Source organism: Callorhinus ursinus, unplaced genomic scaffold, assembly GCF_003265705.2.
Source record: "Callorhinus ursinus isolate GAN/ISIS: 27379988/994484 unplaced genomic scaffold, GSC_fseal_2.0 scaffold23, whole genome shotgun sequence".
NCBI classification, from domain to species: Eukaryota; Metazoa; Chordata; class Mammalia; order Carnivora; family Otariidae; genus Callorhinus; species Callorhinus ursinus.
In genome coordinates, this window is record NW_027397085.1 from 1,933,128 (window position 1) to 1,952,506 (window position 19,379).

Here is a 19,379-nt window from a genome sequence, read left to right on the forward strand (position 1 = left end):
TTGTTGTATAGGCTGCTGATTAAATAAATGAAGGTACGCTTATAAAATGAATATTATGTTATTGTTTAAAACAATGAGGTAACTGTATATATCAGTGTAGAAAGATTTCCATAATATATCAAGAGAAAAAATTAAGATACAAATATATTATACACAATATATTAAGAGAAAATATACACACTATGTATACACACAATGTGTATGTATATATATTAATATATTATACATTATAATATAAACATTAATATATTATACATTTTAATATATGCATTAATATATTATACATAATATATTAGAAAAAATTAAGATACAAAATCGTATTATGGTTGAAGTTGACATTTGGCAAAATATACATACACATATATAGTTTGTTTTTCTATGCTTAGAAAACAAGTTTGAAAATATATGCACCAAACTTAACACCTATTTTCATGAGAATTTAGTTGAATAGAACTGAAATGAGAGAATTCAATAAAAATTTCGTTAAATGTTAGGGGAAAAATCATTTTTGAAAAAAACATAGCCTGCTCAACAATAATCCTGAAATACTGTTTATGCTGGTAGAAAACAGAAAATCTGGTTTTGGCTTGGTAACAGGCATCAAAGGATAATCCTTTGGTCCTGTTAGAGCTGTTGTTTCTTCTGGTTGGAAGTATGACCTTTTTCCTCTGTCAAAAACTTCATGACTGTATAAAAGGTTTTTGAATTCTGAAGAGACAGGAAACAGATCTCAAACTATGTAGCTACTAGTTTTATATTTCTAGAATACAGTATTAGAATCTTTTGGCAGGAAGTGTCCTCAAGCTCTTCTGTGCTTAGTCCATAATAAGCCATCTATTAAGTATATCTATGATTATCATCATCATGAATAATCAGCAATAGGTACAGTTACATAAATTGATCAATATCATCAATATTGACGTATAACAAATCTCATCATTGCATCTCTGGAGGGGTATGTTAACAGCTGAAATAAAAACCTGTCAAGTTTTGCCCAGACTATGAAGTTGGGAGGATGTTCCCTCCTCTCCAACTAAAGACTCAGTCATGGTCATGGGTATTTACACAGTAACAGTGTAGCCTTTATTTTTAAAATTTATTTTCATTTGTTAAAATAAGACTTTGTTTTTTTATTTTGAGCATTTTTAGGTTCACAGCAAAACTGAGAGGAAAGTACAGAGATTTCCCATGTACTCCCTACCCCCACACAGGCATAGCCTTCCCCATTATCAACATCCTCCACCAAAGTGGTACACTTGTTACCGTTGATGAACCTACACTGACACATCATTATCACCCAAAGTCCATAGTTTACATTTGGGTTTACTCTTGGTGTTGTACATTCTCTGGGTGTGGACAAGTGTATAATGACATGTATCTATTATAATGGCATGGTACAGGGTATTTTCATTGCCCTGAAAATTCCTCCTTGCTCTGTTTATTCATCTCTCCTCTTCCCTCTCCCACCCCTGGCAACCACTGATGTTTTCACTGTCTCCATAGTTTGCTTTTTCCAAAATGTTATACGTTTGGAATCATCTGGTATGTAGCCTTTTCAGATTTGCTTCTCTTACCTAGTAATGTGCACATAAGTTTCCCCTATGTCTTCTCATGGCTTGTTACCTCCTTTCTTTTTAGCACTGAATAATATTATTGTCTGGATGGACCACAGGTTACTTATTCTTTCATCTACTGAAGGGCATTTTGGTTGCTTTCAAGTTTTGGTAGTTATGAATAATGCTTTTATAAACATCCATGTGCAAGTTTTTGCGTGGGTATATTTTTCCCCTTTAGGTAAATGCCAAGGGGTGATACTGCAGGATTGTATGCTAGGAATAACTTTAATTTTGTAAGAAACTGACAAATTATCTTCCAAATGGCTGTACCACTTTGCATTCCTACCAGTAATGAGTGAGAGTTCCTATTGTATCACATTTAGTGTTTCAGTGTTCCAGATTTTGGTTATTTTAACAGGGGTGCAATGGTATTTCATGAATTTCTGCATGGCCTTTTGAGGAGTTGATCCTTGAACAGGCTCCACCCTCCTCCTCAGGGGCTGGGCCCCCAATTTGTGTTTCACTGGACTTACGACAGTTTCTGGCCTCTGGGTCTCGAGGTTTCAATGCCTGCCCAGAAGGGGAAAGAATAGGGAAAGATAGGGAAGACTCTGAAATTTCTCTGAGCCGGCAGCCTGGGGGAAATTATGCCTGCAAAAAGGCTTTACCTAGTGCTGCTGTGGGGCCAGGCAACATTCAGTGCAACATCCCTAATAGATGTTAGGAAGTACTAAACAGCGAGAAAGAAATAAGTAAAGACATGTCCAGAAGAGACACTACTCCAGGCACCTGATGTGGCTCTATTTTATTTATGGTAGCCAGAGGCCAGCGGGAAGAACTCCTTTAGCTCCTGGGAACCGCTGGCTCCTGGATTTTCATTCAAAGCTTTCACAGGAATGAACACTTGTCAGTGGATCTCCAAAGGCACAGTCTGGAGAGGTTTCCTTAAAGTGGAGAGATCTGGGAGAGGGCTTCGTGGGGCGGTTGTGAAAGTAAGGCAACACGGGCTGGAGTAAGAAGAGTACAAACCGGCCCACAAAAGGAAAAGTGATCGTCATGGATTTGGGAAACTTGATCAGGTGTGTTAAACGGCATTTCAGAAGAAATCTGAATGCTACTGGTTTACAGCAAGAGTCAAATAAAAGTGTCCGGCTCGGGAAGGCTTCTTAAGGGATCAAAACGGACACAAGGGGTTATTTCTCTCCAAAAAAAACTTTAAAAGCCGAGAGGCCCGGCTCCTTCAGGACCTCCCTTCCGCAAGCCTGGCTCAGAGCCTCTCAGCCACCTCAAAAACCCGGAGAAGGGAAATCCAGTCAGGCCCTGGAGAGGCCGACGGTGGGCTCCGGTCAGCCTGAGCACTGGGCATGCGCAGGGGGTGGGCCGCCAGGTCGGCTTAGGGAGCCGTGACGAGTCCGGAAGCGCCTGCGCGCGCCCCTCAGCTCGAGAAGTAGTTTTGTTCCTGGTCCTCGGCACTGTAGCCCTTCAGAGAGAACCCTCGGCCGGACCAACCGGACCCTAGCCAGCACCGCAGCAATGTCCAGCAATAGCTTCGCTTACAATGAGCAGTCAGGAGGAGGGGAGGCGACGGAACTGGGTCAGGAGGCGACTTCAACCATTTCCCCCTCCGGCGCCTTCGGCCTCTTTAGCAGCGATTTGAAGAAGTGAGGAGAAAGGTTTGGGGGTGTGGGGGCGGGACTGAGGAGCTGGGGACCCCGGAGGCGCAGGCACCGGGCTTGGGCTCCCGGGAGAAGGGTGAGGTCGCCCTGGGACCGTTCCGGGGCCGGGCGGTAACGTTTCCCCCTGGGGGATGGGGTTGGGTCTTTTTGGGAGTGGTGGGAGTCGTTGGAGAGAGTGGGGTGGGTGGGTGGGGGGTCTCTCGTAGTTTTCAAACTTTAGTGAGAAAAGAACTGTTTGGAGAGGTTCAGGTCTCGTTCGTAAAGACTGATTGGGTTGGTCTGGGCTGGGGCACAGGAATCTCAGTTGTGAACAAACACTTCTAGCTTATTTAACATTTGCCTAGATCAAACTTGGAGAATTGCGCGTGTTATGGTGAGAGAGGAGGTGTTTGGGGAGTTAAAAGGGCGCGTTAGAGTGATTGTTGCTTATGGGAAACTATTCCCTGACCGTGGAGTGTAGGAGCATGGAGGTGTTTTAGGCGCTTTATGAATGGACAAACCGTTTATACGAACATTCATGTTCTTGGTTAATATCCTTTGCATTACAGAGAAAAAAAACCTCAATTCCAAACACAGTAATAAGCATTTGAGTAGAGAATATTTAGAGTGTGACTGTGAATAAATTCTAAAGTTTTACAAATTAATAACGTGAATTTTAAAAACAAATACTAAACAGTGTATAGTTTTTTAAAAGTAAAAATAAGTACCATCGAAAAATGGAGAGCAAACCTCCCCAAACTTTTTGGTGGGAGAGGTTTTAAACTTACAGAATTCTGGTAACTTTATATTATATTGTAATCATTTTTACATTTCTTATTTTTAATGTTTCATTATTACTATGGTCGGTCACATAATAGGCTGTCACTAGATTCATGCTAAATTAAGTGAAAGCTGTGCTGATGGCTTTGCAGGTGTTAGAAGAGTATAATTAAAATTTAATTTAAGCTTTACTAATAAGATCGGGCATTCTGCAAAGTTGCTAGTAGTTGATAAATTTTGATTGTATTAAGCTGGCTGAAATCTTATAGACAGCATGTGGAATACAGTTTTCTGCCCCCCCCCTTGTTCTCAGGTAAGATGACTAATTTCATTTTTCATACTGTGCATTTAGATGATGGATTGTTCTAATAGGAGGCTTGTTGCAGCTTTACACTTGTATTAGCAAAATGTTCGGCTACTGAATTACCCTGTAAGTCTGCCTCAGTCTGTTTTGCATGTGATTTACTTAAAATTAATTTTATGGTTTGTTAACATCTAAGATGTTTTCCTCTTGGAGTTTCTGATTTCCTATTTTGTCAGATTTGGGCCTGGTTTGGAGAAAGATGTATGGCTTTGACTAAGACCAGTGCTGTTGAGGTGACCAATCAGGTTGGATTTAAAATAAAAATAGCTAACACTTACGGAGTGCTTGTGCATTTGTGCACACTATTTTACATTTATTATCTCATTCAATTCTCCTCACTACGTCAGTGGCTTGTTACCAGATGCTTATCTGATTCTACTTTGCAGATGAAGAGATTGGAGCACAAGTGGTTAACTTGTCCAAGATCGCAAAGCTACAACACTGCACTCTCTGAACTTGAACACAGACATTCTAATCTGAAAGCCCATTTTCTCAAACACTTGGATATGCTACTTACTACTTGATGAAATTTATGGTGCTTTTATTAGAGAATGCACACAACTCATTAAAAGTTTAAAACTTTGAAAAGCAGCTGTAGACAGTAGGTTACCTGGAAGCTTCCAGGAATTAGAAACATTTTGGACATTGAACTGCAACCTAGTGGGACTGTATAGGAGCAAGGAGACACCTGGAAGTGGTCTTTTAATCTCTCTTGAGTTTACATTCTTTTATAAAATCATATTTCTTGACTTTTTTAAAAAAAACAAATGACAAAATCTATGTAAGAAAAAGCTTACCCTGTTTCTCCGCTGTCATTTTTTAAATTGAGGTATACTTGACATGTAACATTATATTAGTTTCAGGTATATAATATAATGATTTGATATTTGTACATATTTAGAAATGATCAACACAATAAGTCTAGTTAACATCTGTCACCATACCTAGTTACTATTTTTTTTTTTTGTGATGAGGACTTTTAAGATTTACTCTGAGCAACTTTTAACTATATAATACGGTGTTATTGACTGTAGTCACCATGCTATACAGTGCATCCCATGACTTGTTTTATAACGAAGTTAGACCTTTTGACTCCCTCCATGCATTCATCCACCAGCTCTGCTCTAATTTTTGATGGTTGACTTTGAGATAGTTTCAGATTTCCAAATTGCAAGAATAGTACAAAGAACTACTTGCACATTCATTAATTAAAAAATTTTTTTGCTACCTTGCTTGCTTTCTCCATATACTCACAGACACATACACATTCGTATTATGTCTTCTGACCCATTGGAGAATAGGTTCTATACATCATATCTTTTTCCTCTTAATACCTTGGTTTGTATTTTTTAAGAACTGATATTTTCTTACATGACTGCAGTACCATTATATTCAGGAAATTTAATATCAGTACAATTTGTAGTCTTTAATTCAGTGTTGTCATTTGTCCCAGTAAATAATTTATTTTTAGCGTTTTTTTTTCCCATCTAGTACAGCATCCAGTCCATGATCATGTACTTGATATGGTTGTTATATCTCTTTTAATCTCCTTTAATCTGAAATCTTTGTTTTTTTTAAATATTTATTTATTAGAGAGAGAAAGAGAGCATGAGTGGGGGTAGTGGTAGAGGGAGAAGCAGACTCCCTACTGAGTAGGGAGCCTGATGCAGGGCTCAGTTCCATGACTCTGAGATTGACCTGAGCTGAAATCAGGAGTTGGGTGTTCAAGTGACTGAGCCACTCAGGTGCCCCCTTAACCTTTGTTTTTCACTACTGTGGCACCTTTGAAGAATACAAGCCAGTTATTTTACAGTATGTTAATCACTTTGAATTTGCTGGTGTTTCCTCATAATTTATGTTTACTACCACAGTGATGTGGCTTTCTCAGACTTGCATCTAAAGGTGTTCTGTTAAGGTGTTGTCCTTGATTTTTTCCCCAGTTATCATTCCATGGGGGACACTTTGAGGCCGTGCAGATGTCTTACTCCGTATTAAATTTATCAACTCCTAGATATATAGCAACCACTGATGAATCTCCTGAACCATTCTTTTCTTTTTTTTTTTTTAAGACTTACTTATTTATTTCAGAGAGAGAGAGAGTGTGAGCAGGGGGAGGGGCAGAGGGTGAGAGCAAGAGAGAGAGAGAGAATCCCCAAGCAGACTCCCTGATGAGCTCAGGGCCCAATGCAGGGCTTGATCCCTGGACCCTGAGATCACGACCTGAGCTGAAATCAAGAGTCGGCCCTTTAACTGTCTGAGCCACCCAGATATCCCTCTGCTGAACCATTCTTAACCAAAATGGCTGCAAAGTGTTGATTTCCAGCTCTCTGACTTCTTCCTCGCTTCTGCTCTTTGGCCTCTTGTCTTAAAGCTTTATGTCCTTTGATCCTTCACTGACCATCTCAAGAATGCCTAAATACTTCCTCATGATGGGATTATTGATGATTTTGTTTTCTGAATTTAATCTTATTTATCAACCTTCTTTGTTCCTTTCTCCCTTTAAATAAAACCAGAATTAGGGAGTTGTACGTCATTTTAGAAAAGCAGATCCTATGCATCATTTATTGGTTAATCAAGACTGTGTATTTGATTATTGGCTTCAGGATTTTCAGATTTTTCATTTAGTAAAGAGTTATTTTTCTTTGTATTCCTTTCTTTTGCAATTGTCAATTTTTATTGCTTTTAGTTTTTTTCTAAATTATTTTCCTGTTTTGTCTTAAAGAAGTTCTTTTATCTTAACCAATTTGGCTCTATGTGTAATTAAGAATAATTTTAGTAATTTAAACAATTTCTAGAAAGAAGCAGAGGAAACTAATTTTTCTTAACAATAGTAAAACTACTAAATTTCCGAATCTCCTTTCTTTTGAGAGTATCATGGTGTTTTAGAAAGAGCATTGGACCTGGAGTGAGACAACTTCAGTTTAAGTTCCTGTTTTCCACTTGTAGTAATGTTTCCTTGTTCAAGTTGCTTGATCTCTTCAAACTTCAATGTCATCTTTTCTAGAAAGATTACGACACTTGGCTATTTTGTGAGGTTCTCATAAGATGGCAGAGTTGAAAGCGATTTCTAACACTGGAAAAACTGGTGGAAGCTTCACTGAGATGGTGACATTTTAGTTCTTAAAGCCAGAGTTTTTTGCCAGGTGGAGGAAAGGGGGAGTTCCTCAGAGTTGCAAAAGAAAATGCATGTTCGGATGAGACAGATTTGGGCATAAACATTTAGAACTCTACAGTTCTCCCCCTTGCCCCGGGAGAACGTCTCTTGTTTAGAAAAAGAAGGCAGTTCAGACAAAAACTGAGAGAACACTGACATTTAAGGTTGAATGGAAGAAGTAGGGAAAGAGTGCTCAGAGGGGTAGGACACCAGAGGAAGGTTAAAAAAAAGGGGGGGAGCTAAGAGGATAGTTAGTAAGAGGAAATGGTCAACTGTGTTAGGAGTTGTATAATGAGGATAATTAGAATGAAGGCTGAAAAGAGGCCATTAACAATAAAAGGTTTAACAATAAAGGGTGACCTTAGCAACCGGTAACTTAGCAAGGCAGCACTGCTCAACCACTTTGGGAGGTAGCATTTTTAGTTTCTGCTGAAATTGGGGTGGGCTTTTCATTTTTTTAGAATCACAGAGCTGATTTAGACCCAAGCTGGGGGCTGCAATGTATTTCTATAGTCATACTATGTCACGTAGTACGATGTAGTCAGTGCTACATCAGTGTATTTGTATTGCATTAATGAAGCCTAGCTTATTTTTTTTAAAGATTTATTTATTTATTTTGAGAGACTGAGAATGAGAGAGAGAGAGAGAGTACATGAGAGCGAGGAGGGTTAGAGGGAGAAGCAGGCCCCTCGCCGAGCAGGGAGCCCAATGCGGGACTTGATCCTGGGACTCCAGGATCATGACCTGAGCCGAAGGCAGTTGCTTAACCAACTGAGCCACCCAGGCCCCTAGCTTATTTTTTTAACTTAAATTTTATTTATTGTCAACTTTACAACATCAGCCACGAAAATTACATATAACCCTTTAACCTTTTGTATCAGTGTTTCTCAGTGGAGTCTTGTAGGCAGATTACATGTATCTGTGTTTTCTATGTAATTATAGCAAATCTGACTTTATCTCTGCCACTTGTTGTCTCATTCAAGAAGGCATATGGAAGTGCAGTTGAATGAGAGTAACCTTTTTAAAGGATGTTCTTGAGTTTAGGTAAACCAGTTCCAGATGTCAGTGCTTTATAAGTAGTAACCTATTATTTTGGACATGCTTAAAATAATCATTGTATCTCATAAGAGGTTCCAAACTTTTTTGTGTGAGTTTCCATTTTTTATTTATATTATTTAATTTTAATTCGGGTTTATACTATATTTTTGCTCTTCTCATTTAATGCGTTTTTATAGTTACTGTTGTTCAAAGCTTGCTCTACTTTCTTTTCACTTGTCCTAGTATTTCTCATTGATAATTTTATCTCATTCAGTCACCCTGTATTTTCAGGTTATGTAGTTTCTAAATGAGTATTTGTTGAATATTGTATACAAGAATCTATTTGAGGCGCCTGGGTGGCTCAGGCAGTTGAACGCCAGACATCTTGATCTCAGCTCAGGTCTTGATCCCACAGTTGTGAGTTTGAGCCCCAAGCTGGGCTCCATGCTGGGCAAGGAGCTTATTTAAAAAAAAAAAAAAAAGAATCTATTTCATAAACTCAGCTTCTATTAGATAGTATAATTTATGTGAGGGAATATTTTTTCTTTCTTTTCTTTTTTTTTTTTTTTCCACCGAGAGAGGGTGAGTGGGAGGTGGGATGAGGGGTTGAAGGAGAGAGAGATTCTTAAGCAGACTCCGTGTCCAGCATGGAGTGTGAGCCCAGTGTGGAGCCCGATGTGGGGCTCCATCTCACGACCCTGAGATCATGATGTGAACCAAAATAAAGAATTGGAGGCTCAACCAACTGAGCCACCCATTTGCCCCCATGTGAAGGAATAATTTATGAGCAAAGTATTTGGCTTTTAATTTTTCTTCCTCTTTTTGTTCTTTTTAAGAGAGAGAGAGCAAGGGCAAGGGGAGGGAGGTGAGGGAGAGAGAGAATCCCATGCCCAGCTCAGAGCCTGATGTGGAGCTCGATCTCATGACCTTGAGGTCATGACCTGAGCTAAAATCAAGAGTTGGACACCCAGCTGACTCAGCCACCCAGGTGCCCCTATAATTTTTCTTAATATTTTCAGGGCCTTTACTCAGTCGAATGATTCAGATTCTACTGATATTTATTGTCTCTGTAACTAGTTTAAAAAAATAAAGTGTGACTCATTCATTGGACCACATACGGAAGGAAAACCTTGTCTGGTATCCTTACTGTATTATACAATATTGATGTGTTATTGCATCACCTTGGCTTAATTGTTTTTAGTTCCAGAATAGCCATTTTCTTCATGGCATTACTTGAATCTTTACTGTGTTAGGGTTAATTGACTTGGAAATGTCATGGAAGTGTTGAGTGAACTTTACAGTCAGACTTTTTTAAGTCTCTCTTCTAACTGTTCAAAGATATGTTTATTTGCAGATTTGGGATTATTCCATATATGTAGTTCATTCTTCTGTATTTTCAGCACAAAAATACAAAGCGATTATAAGACCTTTATCTTGCCTTTAAGAAACTTAGAATTTAGTTGGTGAAATAAGTCTAAAAATGAACTAATAGTATTATCAGTGTATAGTTAATATTAAATTGTGTAATAATTCTCAACTTTTCAGTGTGCTATCCCTACCAAAAGGTATTTATTTATTTTAAGCCTTCACTTATGTAAATAATGCTTTTCTGAAGAAAACGGAAATGCTGGAATTTTGAAATGTCAAACATTTTAGTTTGAGATTCTGAAAGTGTTGGAGCTCTGAGCTATTAGCATATTATGAAGAGGCACAGGCTTCTCATTGTAAATTCTCTTGTGCTCATAAGTCCAGGGTTGCAAGTATGAAAATACACTCCACTTATGATTTCTGCATACTGTTGTCCTTCAAATGTCCAAATATGTTATTGTCTTTAACAATATATTTGCCATGTTATATATGTAAGTTGGATCCATTTTTTTTGTTGTTGTTTATAAAGGGCACAGAAAATTCTAGGCAATTTCAGTATTTTATTGATCTTTGACTTAGTTAATTCCATGTGTTCCAAGATGGCTATTAATGAAAGAAGAAACTGTATAATGGTATCTGCAGCACATTCCCAGCTAGATGAGCTGGTTGTTTTTATCTTCACATAAATAAGTTTTCCAGTTTTATAAAAGGCCAACTACAAAGATTGTCAGTTCAGTGGTACAGTAGGGTTCTTATAATTAATTTTTGAAATATACTTCAAATCAAGTAAGATTTTACCACATTGAACAAAATGATGAAATACTGCCTGTAAGATTCCTGCTTTCCAACAGATTATAAAAGTGTTCCATTTTATTGTTTAGCTTGCATTTCTTCTTGGAGGAGTCAGTTCTGATGTTTACAATTTACCTTAATAAAAGTGTTCAGCCAAGAAATATTCATCTTTTGCTACAGAGTATGTTAAGATCACTGAACTGGTGAAATCCAAGGAGAAAATCTGGAATACTTAAATTTCAGTCCTTAGAGTTAAATCCCAAGATGTGACATATTTCTAGGCAGGTTTTTGTTTGTTTGTTTTAAGTAAACTCTTTCCCAACTTGGGGATCAAGAATTGGATGTTCTATTGACTGAGCCAGCCAGGCGCCCCTATTTCTAAAAAATATTTAGAATTCAGAGCAACATTACTAGAACGAATGATTAAAACAAACAAAAAAAGGAGACAGATGGTTGGTTGAAATGTTCTTTTTTACTGCATGAAAAGTTACAAATGATCATGGAATGACAAATGTATTCTAGTGAAGTAATTTGACAGTTTTGTAGTTGTGTATATAAATGAACTACTGACAAAAACAAATTGCCTGTAGTCCAATTCAGAATTTAAAGTGAAGCACCCAAAGTAGAATAATCAGGAAGGAAATGATTTTCCTTTATTTCATATTATTATGAATAACGTTCATTGGTTTGTATATTTAGGGAAGACTTATTTAGCTTATCAGTTGGAGAGAGTTCATAGATATACAGACATGAACAATTTATAGTCATTGTCTGCTATTGATGGGCTGATTATTTGTATTGCTGATAGGATCTGATCTAATTAGAAGGCCAGTGTCTTTAATCTTTCAGTTGAGTGAGTTGGCATGGCAGCTGGACAAGGGAGAGATGTATGAATAATGGTAGTTCCAAAATCATGTGTTGGCAGAGCTACACATCCATCACCCAGCTTTACTCTAGGAATGGATTTTCTCAAAATTTCTTAAAGCCTGGATTAAGAATGTGGCCATGAAGGATGAGGGGGAAGTTAGTAGTATGAGGGCAAAGAGTACTATGAGGGCAAAGAGGGCAGATTGGAAGGTGGGGGCCAGATTGTGTAGGGCCTTTGGATTTTATTTTGAGTCAGAGCAGCAGCCAGTGGAGGGTTTTGAGCATTATGGGCATTTAGAAGTTATTCAGTACCTGTTAAGTGCCTGTTGTGTACCAGCTGTATTTCCTGCTTCAGAAAGGTTATGGTCTATGGGGTGCTTGGGACCTGCTTGCAAATTTCCAGTGTTTATTAAATAACTTTAAAAAATTATAGAATTTGCAAATATATTCTAGATTTAACAAATATGAATGCCGTCCGTATGCTAGGCACAGTTTTTGATGCTGGGGATTAAGTAGTGGACAAAATGCCTGCTTTCATGGAGCATATATTTTAGTAGAAGGAAGACAGTCAATAAAGAAGTCAGTGTATGGTTGATCATTTGATCATAAGGAGTGCCGTTGAGAAAAATAAAGCAGGGAAAGAGGACAAAGCGTTAGGATGGAGATTGGATTGGAGGTCAGGAAAATGTACCCTTGAGAATTTGTTAATGGAACGCATACCTGAAGGAAGTGAGCAAGTGACATGCAGCTGTCTTGGGGAGAGTATTCAGTCAGAAGAAATAGCAATGCTGGGGCCCTGAAGTAGGAAAATTTCTGACTTGTGTGAGGATCAACAGACAGGCCAGTATGGCTGGAGTAGAGTGAATGGAGAGGAAGGGGGAAGTTGGTAGGTGAGGAGGTCAGAAAGGTAAGGGACCAGATTGCATAGGGCTTTGTAAATCATTGTAAGGACTTTGATTTTACTCTGAGTGAGAAGGGAAGGTATTGGAAGGTTTTGAACATAGAAGTGAGGTGATCTGACTTAGGTTTTAAGTGGATTGCTTTGCTTCCTGAACTAGGAATAGACTCCAGATCTAGGGCAGGGAGAATGACAAGGAGACTGTTGGGAGTAATCCAGAAGGGGTTAAATTCAGGATATATTTGGAAGGCAGAACCAACAAGATTTGCTGATGATTTGGGTGTGGCATGTGAAAGAAAAAGATATCAAGGATGGACACAAGGTTTTTTGCCTAAACAGCTGTAAGTTTGGGATTGGGTGTTAACTAAAATCCAGATGTGTGAGAGGAAGTTTTTAAAGGGAAGAGGAATCAAGAGCTTGAGCATGTTATGTTTGAGATGCTTATTAGATATTCAAGTGGAAATAGTAAATAGGTAGTTGATGAATGAGTTGGGATGTTTCAGATTAGAGATGTATATTTGGTAATCATCAGGTTATAGATGGTAGTAAATACCATGGATTGGATGAGACACCAATGGAGTGAATGTAGAAAGAGAAAAGATCAGAGTACTAAGCCCTGGGGCATTCCTGGAGCAGTTGAGTCAAATAGTACCGACAGTGTCAAGTAAGATGATTACTGACAAGTGAGTTTTGGATTTGTCAACGTGGAGGATTTTGGTGACCTTCACAAGTAGTTTAGGTGCAGAGGTAGGGCTGAAAGCCTGACTGGAGTGGGTTTAAGAGAGAAAGGAGAGGAGAGGAATCCCTGTTAGTATGTATTAGGGTATAGGGGAGCAGAGAAATGGAGTGGTACTTGGAAGAGAATGTTAAGTCAAGGGATTTTTTTTTTTTTTTAAGATGGGAAAAACTGTATTATCCTGTTTGCTGATAGAACCATCTGATGTAGAGGAGGAAAAATTGGTGATGTAACACAGAGAGACTTACTGGACTGATATTTCTTATCCTTATAGAAAATTTAGCAAATACAGATGAGCTAAAAAAATAACAACCCTAATTTCAACACCCAGAGAGAATCAGTTAACATAATACAGATCTTCCCTTTTCTTTTTCTTTTGCATATATGTATACTATGTATTTTATTTTATTTTTTTAAAGATATTTATTTATTTAAGAGAGAGACAGATAGTGATAGAGATAGTGATAGAGAGCAGGAGCAGGGAGGAGAGGGAGAAGCAGGCTCCCACTGAGGGGGGAACCTGAGTGGGACTTGATCCCAGGACCATGGGATCATGACTTGAGCCGAAGGCAGCCGCTTAACCGACTGAGCTACCCAGGCTCAGCCACCCCAGTATACTATGTATTTTAAAAGCAAAGCTGTATGCTTTTGTAGTTTAATATGGTATTATGATTTGTTCTTTTTATTTACTAGTATATGGAGCCTGTTCATTTCTTAAAGTGATAGTCCTTTTAGGACATATTGTAATTAAGACACTAACTTGGAAGAAGCACTAAACTTTTAGAAAAGTGAGCAACTGCGATAATACAAATGAAATTATGTAGCTAAATTTCAAATTATCGTTAAATTTCACTCTATTGTTTCTCTGAATCGTATTTCACAAGCATTTAAAACTACTAAATTATATGGAGTATCGTTAATTTGCAGCACATAAAAGTAAAGTTAATAAGCACTAGGTGAATTCTGTGTGGATATCAAGGATTTGGGAATTATGATTATAGATGGTATAGGGAAGTAAAAATGTGTTTGTTTTAAACTTTTTATTTAACCTTCAGTCTTGTACATAGATATTCTATTACTTTTAAATTGTTCTTAAAGGAGCTCATTTCTTATTTTTCCTAAAAGAAGAGGAACTTATCTATGTTTTGCTTTAACAAATCAAAAGAAAGAGTGTTTCGGGAAGGAAGTAAGTGGTGAGCAGTGTGAGCTGCTGTGGTGAATAGTCCAGTAAAATAAATTCAGAGGAAGTGTTTCTTGGACTTAGTGATAAGGCACTTGTTGGTGACCTTGGTGGTAGTGCTGACAACAGTGTGGGGAAATCAGATTGCAGTGGATTGACAAATGGGTGAGAAGTGAGTAAAGGAACACCATTCCTCCAAAGAACTTTGGCTTTCAGGGGGAGGAGAAAGGATAGAATGATAGGACACATGGAATTTTAGGAGCTTTTTATTTTGAGGGTTGAAAGAGTTGAGAATGCTTAAATGCTGATTGGAAGGAGGCAGTAGAGAATGGTGTTAGAAAACAAAAGAGAGAGATCTAGAGCACTACAGAGAAAAGGAGAAAAGGTTGGATTTGAAGGCTAAGTGTATAGTCTTTTGTTAATGAGAGGGAAAAATGGTTGGATTGTCTGATGAGAGTGGGAGAGGAGGTGGTAGTAGGGACGAACGTTTTCAAAAGTCTGAAGTAGTTGCAAGAGACAATAGGGAAGGCCTGTTGTCCTGACGGAAAACCAGGAAGCCTTTTTGGATGATACTAGGGCTTGCCTAGTGGAGGTTAGAAATCATTGATTTAGACTGTTAACAGTCTGATCTTTTTCTCCAGCAGCACTTGGCAGTCCTTTTATAAATGTGAAGAAAATGATCAATTCATGTGGCAAAATTGAGGTTTAGCTAGGTGGGTGCTATGAATGACAGTTAAGCAAGAAGTTGAGGCTATTGGTAAGAAAGATGTTGAAGTACTTAAAGATAGTATTTAAACTGGAATGGGAAAAAAGTAAAGGTAGTAAGTAGGGGGCTGATGGGAAGAAAATAGAGTGTCAGGGGACCAGAAGTGTTTAAGAAGTCAAAGGAATAGGTATTGTGGGAATAACTGAGAGAGTGCCGGAAGGATAGGAGCCTGATCAGAAAGAGAGTTGTATGCATTTAATATTTCAGAGATTGAATACTTTTGGGTATTCACAAGGTTTGGGTATGATTTAGGGTATGACTGGCAGTTACTGGCTGAAAGTTGTCTGGAGCTGAGAATCAGTAAAGATGATTAGGCCAGGGAATTTAGAAATAAGAGTATTGGATAGGCTTCCAAGTGGATGTTAAAGTCACTCAGAATATTCACCAGTGGCAAAAATGTCTTAAATGAGTAAAAGAGTGGCAAATGACAATAGCAAAGATAAAAGGAGTAGTTAAGCTCAGTGGTGGTTATTTTTGATTTTTTTCCTGTGGATGTATTGAGTCTAGTATCAGAAATAATGATTTCTTCTGAGATCCTCCCTTCCCCCCTTATTTTTCAACAGTGAATATCATTGTTTCCTTTACACAGTGACTGTTAGAAAACTTAGGAGCAGAATTTGTGGTGTATGACTAGCAAGTGTAGGGAGCTTTGTGGCATATTAGCCTTGCTTTTATTTTAATTTCCTTATTTTTCCTTTCCTCCATTAAAATTTTAAAGTGTTACTCTCTATTATGAATAATTGAATATCCCCCTTAAATTTGGGGAACAGGGCAGTACATAAATAAATATACGTAAGTAGTTGTGGAAGGACAGTAACAGTTACTTTTGATATTCACTGCTCCTACTCCATGCCACCGTCGCCATAATCGCCAAACCTTTATTGAATGGCTTCTCTGTTTTGCATCTTCTTGGATTGGGGGACACAAATCAGCATTGTAATAGTAGTAATAACAGTAACAATACCTTATATTTAATACCTTATATTTGTAATAATAATAACAGTAATAATACCTTAATATTCTTAATACCTTATACTTTCATTTTCTTATGGCTTTCTGGCCATCCATCTCATATGCCTCAAGAATTCATAAGTTCCCCAGTCTTCATAGTAACATACTAGTCCTGTCTTCTGTAGAATCTTGGTGACAGGATTAAGTCTAAATTCTTTCTGTTCAGAACCACCCGTTGTTGATAGACTTGATACTCTTTTTTTCCCCATCCTTAAACCCCATGCTGCAGACTTCTTCAGGTCCTACTTAACCCAGGGCTCTTTTGCCTTGATTATTTGCACCAAATGCAAATAAAGCTCTTCTGTCACTAGTGTTATGGGTATGGATGGCCTTTTTACCCCATCTGACTGTGTATCCTGTTACTTTCTCATCCAAATACTCTTACGTTCACTTGTTTTAGATTCCACCTTCAATTTTTATAGGACTCCATGCCTACATACTTGTACTGTTTCTCCTTTTTTTGAGTTCTATTATGATCCCACATGTAATTATCTGTAGGGTGTCTTAGTTTCCAAAATAGAGAAATAGTTTGCATGTTGTTCTGAGTTCATGGGTGCTATTCCCTCATTCTTCCCTAGCTTTGGAACTCCAGGACTTTTATATTTGTTCTTTGAAAACAGTTTTCTATTGATCATATATCAATTTGCAAAACATTTTCATATTTTTTTCACAAGGACACAATTTTAATAGTGACTTATATGATGATGCAGTGTTTGCTAAATCATAAAAACTGCTTTAAAAATGTATTGAGTCGGGATGCCTGGATGGCTCAGTCAAGCATCTGCCTTCTGCTTGGGTCATGATCCCAGGTCCTGGGTTCGAGTTCAGTACTGGGCTCCTTGCCCAGCACAGAGCCTGCTTTTCCCTCTCCCTCTGCCAGTCCCCCTGCTTGTGCTCTCTCTCACTCTCTCTCTCAAATAAATAAATAAATAAAATATTTAAAAAAAGCCAAAACCATGATCATTACAACATGGGGCAGATAACTTCATATTTGCCTAACAGTGTTCTCATTTAAATTTAAACTAATGGTTAATACATTAAATTTTATTGATGAAAATACTATACTCACATATTTCATAAAACCCAGGCCAGGAGGGCCTTAGAAAATTTCTAGTTGAGTGGCGCCTGGGTGGTTCAGTTGGTTAAGCGGCTGCCTTCGGCTCAGGTCATGATCCCAGGGTCCTGGGACACACACACATCGGGCTCCCTGCTCCGTGGGAAGCCTGCTTCTCCCTCTACCAGTCCCTCTACTTGTGTTCCCTCTCTTGCTATGTCTCTCTCTGTCAAATAAATAAAATCTTAAAAAAAAAAAGAAAATTCCTAGTTGAGGTGTCAGAATGCTAACATCAAGAAAAAAGTACTTGCCTAGTGTCAAATGGAATAAGGAGTGCTACGGGATATTGAAGGAGACAATGGTCAGTGAAGGCTGGGGCTTCTGGAGAGTAGGACTTTGATTTAAGCATTGATACAAGGAAGGAAAAGATGAAGAGTATTCATTTTTTTTTTAAGATTTTATTTTTAAGTAATCTCCATACCCATTGTGGGGCTCGAATTCACAGCCCAGAGATGAAGAGTCTCATGCCCTACCGACTGAGCCAGCCAGGTGCTCCAAGGATGAAAGGTGTTCTTAGTAGGGTATTCACCAAGAACAAAGGTAACATATTATGCCTTTTTTTCTGGCAACAGTGAGTGAACCAGTGTGGATAAAGAGGGGAGTTCCTGGAAAGGAGCAGTGGTAAATTTGAGAAGTAGTTGTTAGAGTGTGAAGAAAATTGGACTTTAACTTCTTTTTTTTTTTTTTTGAAGATTTTATGTATTTATTTGAGACAGAGAGAATGAGACAGAGAGAGAGAGAGCACATGAGAGGGGGGAGGGTCAGAGGGAGAAGCAGACTCCCTGCGGAGCAGGGAGCCCGATGCGGGACTCGATCCAGGGACTCCAGGATCATGACCTGAGCGGAAGGCAGTCGCTTAACCAACTGAGCCACCCAAGCGCCCTGGACTTTAACTTCTGTTCTAAGAACAGGAGTTGATGATTACAAGTGATTATTGCAGTGGTGTTTTGGGAAGATTAATCTGGAATTGTGTGGAGAATAAATCAGAGAAAAGAAACTGGAGGCAGAGGGGGGCCATAATGGAGGGTGTTACAAAAGTCCCAGAGTAATGGGATAATGGTTTAGAGTCTGTTGGTGTAGGTGCGAATGAAGAGGAAGGAAATTGTGAGCACATAAAGGGGAATTTAGAGGTCTTACTCACTGGATTTGGTTGAGGGGAGGAAGGAATCAAGAAGTTCGGGTTTTTAGCCGCACTAGAAGAATGTGGGGACTGTTGACTGAAATGGGGAAGGGTTGAGAGGACATTTGGGAAGGAGAAAAGACATTTTCATTGGTGAAGTTGGACTGTAGTTAAGAGAGATCAGAACTGTCAGTGTATATTTGGGAATGTTTTGAGGTGGGAGAGTAATAGTGTCTGTGACTAAATGCACTTTTCATCAGATTTAATGAAATTCTGTCAAAAATTTGTTCTTGAGATATGTTTGTGGTTATTGGAAAGGTCAGTATAACATTGGCCCAAAAATATTTGGGAATGACAAAAGGTAAAAGCATATTATCTAAAGAACATTAGCCCCAAATAGTCTGAGCAGTTAGATTACTAAAGGAATACAAATGGCTCCTGTGCTAGTAATCAAAGGAGTACAAACATACTTCCTTCTTTCATGTATGAAATAATAGTGACCATAGAGAGTAGTTTTTGTTATATTTTTATGTGGCACACTAGAAAGTGGGCAACTCCGTGTCATTGTTCTGAATTTTTGTTGAAATCTTACTAGTCCTTGAAATCCAGAAACATGGGACACTTAGTTCTGAGTATATAAACTCACAACCTTTGGGGGCAGTAAGAATTTCACAAACACTTTTATGTACTTTAATAAAATCAAAATAGATGACTATTATTTAATAGTACATGTTATAGAAATGCTAGGGTTAATTGAAAGTAAATTAAAGTTAGAAACACATAGTTCTTATAGTTTCTGGCTATCTAACAATATGAACAATTATAAAATAACAGATTGGTTTTTTTTCAAGGTGATTGGATACTTGAACATTTCTTTGAAGAGAAAATGTGGTTAAGTGTCTGGAAGTCAGAGATATTTTTGTTTACACACACACACACACACACACACACACACACACACACACACACACACACACACA

General features: G+C 38.2%; 1 protein-coding gene across 3 annotated transcripts in view; it reads left to right on the forward strand.

Moving 5' to 3' along the window:
* Window positions 1–2,953: 2,953 nt before the first annotated feature.
* Window positions 2,954–19,379, forward strand: part of AP3B1 (adaptor related protein complex 3 subunit beta 1) — a 274,921-nt gene continuing 258,495 nt past the window's right edge. For 2 of the 3 annotated variants that reach the window (XM_073905296.1, XM_025892636.2), the window contains exon 1: window positions 2,954–3,217. In XM_073905296.1, the coding sequence (XP_073761397.1) occupies window positions 3,090–3,217 (128 nt within the window). In that variant the 5' untranslated portion in view covers window positions 2,954–3,089. The remainder of the gene's footprint in view (window positions 3,218–19,379) is intronic. The other variant, XM_073905297.1, reaches the window with a different exon arrangement.